This window comes from Petaurus breviceps, unplaced genomic scaffold (assembly GCF_028583685.1).
Source record: "Petaurus breviceps papuanus isolate PSGF00001 unplaced genomic scaffold, PetGlider_PUasm1.0 174, whole genome shotgun sequence".
Taxonomy (NCBI): domain Eukaryota; kingdom Metazoa; phylum Chordata; class Mammalia; order Diprotodontia; family Petauridae; genus Petaurus; species Petaurus breviceps.
Window position 1 is genome coordinate 19,204,080 of NW_027185761.1, and position 5,762 is coordinate 19,209,841.

At 44.3% G+C, this 5,762-nt stretch overlaps 1 protein-coding gene across 1 annotated transcript in view; it reads left to right on the plus strand.

Annotated features, from left to right (window-relative positions):
- The window catches only part of TMEM43 (transmembrane protein 43), a 350,998-nt gene extending 346,703 nt beyond the window's left edge, over nucleotides 1-4,295 (plus strand). Inside the window, exons 12-13 of the mRNA XM_069083857.1 lie at nucleotides 1,200-1,317; nucleotides 2,090-4,295. Of these exons, the coding sequence (XP_068939958.1) occupies nucleotides 1,200-1,317; nucleotides 2,090-2,292 (321 nt within the window). The 3' untranslated portion in view covers nucleotides 2,293-4,295. The remainder of the gene's footprint in view (nucleotides 1-1,199; nucleotides 1,318-2,089) is intronic.
- The last annotated feature ends 1,467 nt before the right edge of the window (nucleotides 4,296-5,762 follow it).

Below are 5,762 nucleotides of genomic sequence, written 5' to 3' on the forward strand. Positions count from 1 at the left end.
GCTCACCCCCCAATTCATTACAGAGGAAGGGGTATCAATTGCCTTCTCCCTCATTGTGGTTAACCCAGACATGCCACATAGGGAGCAGTCAGCATCCACCTTCCACTGTGATGGGAGCCTGGTTCTCAGGGACACTTCCCTCCTGCAGTTCATTCACAGCCTGAACTTTGGGGGTTGTGGGGAGGTTGGGGTGGAGGAGGGGAAAGGCTTAGGGCAGTTGTGAGGCTGATGGGAGTCTGTATTCCTGAGCAGTTCCATGCTCTGAAGAGACTGTGTGTTCAGGAAACTTCATTTGGGAAGATAGAAACGTGGGATTGTAACAGATCATGGCCTGAGCGTAGCTGGTGTTTAAGGGAAGCTCTTGATGTAGAGGTGACAGATCATGGCCCGAGCGTAGCTGGTGTTTAAGGGAAGCTGTTGATGTAGAGGTGGCAGATATGGCCAGAGCATAGCTGGTGTTTAAGGGAAGCTGTTGATGTCTAGGTTTCCTTTCTTTCTGGCCTCCACTTGATGTCTGCTTCCTCACCCCAGGCTTTGGGGCCTCTTGATTCAGGAGTCTGGGAAGTCTCCTGGGCCCCAGCTGCAGGTGGCAGCTCTGATGGGGCTGGAGCCTGTCAGATTCACCAGCTGGATCCCTCCGTCTGGTGGCCTGCTGAGGCAGGGCCTGGATGAGGGTTAGGTTGAAGTTTATGTCCAGCCTTTTGTATCCATTTTATTCTGTCAGTCCAGTGCTCCATGCCCTTCTTGATTCTTTCTTAACCATCCTCCTTCTTGAGGGATCACATGGGCTAATCAATGACCTTTCCCTGGGCTTGGACCTGCTTTATTCAGCTTTCCCAGGATAGACTGTTGCCCTGGTATTTTGCAATTTGGTGAACAAGTTCATGTTTTCCTTTTCTGTGCATTGTGGTCTAGTGGAAAAAGGATATTCATCTTAGAGAAGACCTGAATTTAAGTTTCAGCTCCCACATTTGCTAGCTCTGTGATGCTGGGAGAGTTACTTACTAGCTCTGTGACTCAGTTTCCTAATCTGTGAAATGGGGATGCTACTATTTTTACTTCCCTCATGGGGCTGTTGTAAGAAAAGCATTTCATAAACAAATGCTACAGAAATGTGAGTTTTCCTTATTACCTATAGAATGAGAAGATGACCCTTCAGCCTTCCCTTTCTGGAGGATTAATTGATGTTTACCTTTTAGGAAGTGTTCCACAGAGAACATCAGAGCAACACAATGAAAACCTGGGGCTTTCGAGGGGCTGGCTGGATGGCCATGTTTGTGGGCATCAATCTGATGACTCGGATCCTGTACACCTTGGGTAAGTTTCTTCCCTCTAAGGACAGCATATCTGTTCATAGGTTTGTAAAGCTTTGAGGTCATCTCATCCAACCTCCAATATACAAAAAAAGAAACTGGTGTGGTATCTGAGGAGACCAAAGCAGGGTATAAAAAGCCTGGGATGGTGAGCGACCGCACCTCCCAAAGGCTGGTCCTGTCTGTGTCCTGGGCCAGGGGCGCTGGAGCTCCAGAATTCGCACACAGTCTGGAAGATGATTTTGGGTTGAGGGGCCAGGCAGTCATTGTACTGAACAAATGTCTAGTGATTCTTGTGATTGGTGCTGTGAGTGATAGAAAGACATGGTCTGTGTCCTCAAGGAGGTTAGCTCACCAGCAGGGAGGTGAGACACGTCATAGAGGGTGCAGCAGCTGCTTTCCACGGCTGTGAGAATCTGACGTGAGTCACTGCTTCAGTCCAGGATTCCCGACTGACTCAGAGGAGCTTGATTTACCAGGTCTTCACCAAATCTTTCAACTCAAAACCGGGGCACCCCCTGGCACACAGGGGATGTTGTGTATTTTGCCCACCACCATGTGCACCCCGTGCTTCAGGAAGGATGTTTAGTCAGTTAGCATTTATTAACCCTGTGGATCCAAGGCTAGCTTAGATGCCCATGTAGCCAGATCTGTGCCCAGAGAACTGTTCGTACCCAGCCCTGAACCTCCGGTGTCCAAGCGCAGGGCCTAGCAGGAGGCTGACTCACTGAGCTCTGAGTCTGGATAACCAGATGCTTGTCTTTGTCTCCCCACAGTGGACTGGTTTCCGCTCTTCCGAGACCTGGTCAACATCGGCCTGAAAGCCTTTGCCTTTTGTGTTGCTACATCCCTGACCCTGCTGACAATTTCTGCTGGCTGGCTCTTTTACCGTCCCCTCTGGGCACTGGCCATTGGCTTGCTGGCTATAGTTCCTATTCTTATTGCTCGAACCCGGGCACCAGCAAAAAAACAGGAGTGAAGAATGCCCTGGGCTCTGGACTGTTTGCTTTCACCTCAGAATGTCAGAGGAGAGTTGGGTCCTGGAGACCATTGCATCTCTCACAGCTGAAGCTATCACCACATCCTCATGCCTATCAAGTCACCAGCTCCACCTGGCGGAACAGCCAAACAGGCCTGCTTGAAACTCTGCTCGTCTTCTTTGAGCCCCACCCTCCATCCCCTAGCTCCTGACTTGGGGCCTTGACTGTCTCTCTGGTATTCAGGCAAACTAGGGAGAATCCTTTCCTTCTCCCTAGTGAGCTGCTTGGGTTGGTGGAAGTGGTGCTTCCAGCCGGCACTGGTCTCAGTGAGCTTCCTTAGTTGAAAGTTCGATCTTTCAGAAGGGGTCACTGCAAGTCATCATATAGATTCTACCTCTGATCTTCCTGGGGACACCTTTTAGCTCCCTTGTTGCTGCAGTTGATCCAGTTGCAGTGCAGAGGTGAAAACACCATAAAACCCAGAGAGATCAGGAGGGTGGGGGAAGCTACCTTGACTGTCCTCTTGGGTCTGATATTCTGGTAGTAGTAACCTTTAGGTAATATTTTGATCTCTATTCATTAGGCCTAAAACATTCTTTGTAAGAGAAACTTACTTTAACTTAGCTGTGTGACCCTGGGCAAGTCATTTAACCCAGATTGGCACCCCCCCCCCCCAAAGAAAATTAACTGCAAGGAAAGTCCAAATATAGGATTGTTAATATCTATCAGTGTTTCCAGTTGTTAGAGAAAAACATGTTTGCTGTACATATAGAGGTGATGTTCAACTGGGCTTTTGTTTGGTTGGTAAAAGTGTTATATGGGCTCTTGGTGTCTCCATTTTCCATTTCAGCATGTACTATAGGAAAAATTTCAAATTCTTTTGAAACATTATCCAAGCAATTTGCTTTTTTAATGGGAAGGGGAAGGATGGCAGTAGGTGGTAGAAGCTAAGCAGGAGGTGCCTTACATTTTGAACACAACTGATGAACTTTAAGAGACCTGTTGGAAACACTGTAAAACTGCATAGAGCTTTTAAAAAACCGATCGCACCACGGATTAGAAGTGGAACCATTGTGTTACAATACAGCTCAGCGATAACGATTCCAAGTGCCTTTTAGCAGAGCTGTAGATCATGCTGCACAAGTCAGTCGGCCGAACTCTGGCTTGGAGGTAGGTGATAGACTTGACTTGGAACAATGAAGTTTGTGCTTTACCATTGTAGGAATTGTAGAGTTGACAAAGCTACTCGCTAACTGGAGATCTGCTTCTTGTTTTGTTACATTTTTTTCCACAACAACTGGTTCTACAGTAATTCACCCACATTTTTCTGTTCAGCTCACCTAATCTTAAATTTCCCAACCACTCATACCTACTGTTCTAAAGATGGGTGTTGCAGCCTTACAGGTTCTTTGTGTATCAGTCTTTTAATATTCAGAATTAGGATGTGCAGTGGTTGCCTTAGCAGATAAATATTTGGCGGGAGTTGAGATTGGGGTCAGGATTACCGAAACCAGTGATATCATTAATTCTGATTCTCCCTTTATCTTGGAGGTGTAGCTATAGGAAGTGGAGGCTTCTCTCAAAATATGGTCCCTTTGTTATTTAGGGATGAAAGCAACATTGCTAGTTGTTGAATAAGCAGTAAACAAATAGTATTTTCTCAGTCCTTATGAAAGGTTATATATTTTTTTCTTTTGTGATATAGTATAACCAGATTCCATCTAGAAACACCGGAAAGTACTGGCTATTGGATTGTCAAATGGTTTTATGTGGATTTTAATGCCTCGCAATTTCTCAGTGTTTCCTCTGGGAAGTGTAAAATGTTAATGAAGACTTGAAGTCTTTTGGAATACTTCCCCATGAATTTCATTCTGACTGTATTTTGATTAAGATAAATGTCTGCAGTGTTTTTTGGCACCCAAGACATCAACAGCTGTTTCTTCTTTTCTGTTCTGTTCGCAATTTCTACCTTGAAGAATAAACTGGGCCATTGAGTTCCTTATTACTTTCTAGGCATACTTTATTGGAATTAATTTTAACTAAGTTTTTTTTAAAGCAGTTTTAACACTTCCAATTTTTAGTGGTTAAAAGATATTTTGAAGACTTTCAGACAAAACAGTTATTTAGTGTAACCAGCAGACCGACATCTGATTCAAGTTCATTCAGAAGACTCATAGGGAATAAATTTTTGACAGCTCATGACTAATGAAACTTGAGCTCAGTCATGAAAGAGAAACTGAGGCAGGTAGTTAAGGAAGATGGATCTGGCTGTGTGGTCCTGGGCAAAGCACTTTTCTTAGTACCCTTAGACAACGCTCTAAGCTAGCAGACACAATTTCCTCACTAGGTCCAATGAATTATCAGGTGATTCCTTTGGGCCCTCAGTGAGTTCCCAACCTTGCCCTAAACTTTTTAAGTACTTTCATGACTGGCCAGGCATTCCTTTTGTAAAACTTAAAAATCAAAATTGGGGTAAAATGGCTTCTATAGAAGGAGGGCTGCCTTTGTAGCAATAGGGTTTCTATGGGAACATCAGTTGTTTCTCAACATGTTTATACTAGAGAGGGTTTTGTTACACATGAGTCACACCCTAGGTTTTGTTTTGCCAAAACTTGCTCACTCAAATTCCTAATGGTTTCTGTCATGGGGCCATACTAGTCAGTATATTTAAAAAAAATATTGCTGTGTAAAAATGAGTCATTTAAAAAATGATACTTTAAGAAAGGTTCAACACATTCAAACACAAATATATGTTTTACTTGTCACAGCTTGATTGGGTCTGCCTTGCCTTTCTTTCCCCAAGGCCTTACTACCCTACTTTATATTCAGAAGGGCTTAATAAATGGCCAGTTGTGTGAATGTACTTGATGAATATATTCGTGAAGGAAAACAAAAGAAAGCAAAAATCTTCCTAATGAGTGCTGAATGGTGCTTGAGGGATTCTTGAGTCACCAATCAACTCTTGAGTGAAGGTTCCTTGAGATGTGGCCATTGTATGGTGAGGAAAAAGAATTCTAGGGGCCTAGGAAGAGCAGAAGTATCGGATACCAACACTTCGTACCTCCAAACCGGATTAAAATTGGGAAATATTTAGCCAAAATATAATAGAACACAGATGTTAATATATGGATTTCTGGGTCAATATGGCTTTTAGGAATGCTGTAAGGTTTAGTGGGCTCCATTTCTGAGTTTGACACCACTGGGCTAGAGGATAGGACTGGTTCTCAAACTAGCTATGGCCTTCCCTCTCCAGGTAACCTGGAGCAAATCAATTTCCCTTTCTGGGACCTTGTTCTACTCCCGTTTTACAAATGAGGAAACTCAGGGGTGGGGAACCATTTGGATTCAGTCAAAGGGCCGCACTTGGAGGCCAAATATGGGCTTGAGGCTGCAGGTTCTCCACCCCTGGAGTAGGACCACATAATTTCAGGTCTTTTAACACATTTTAATGAAAGAAAACAATGAAACC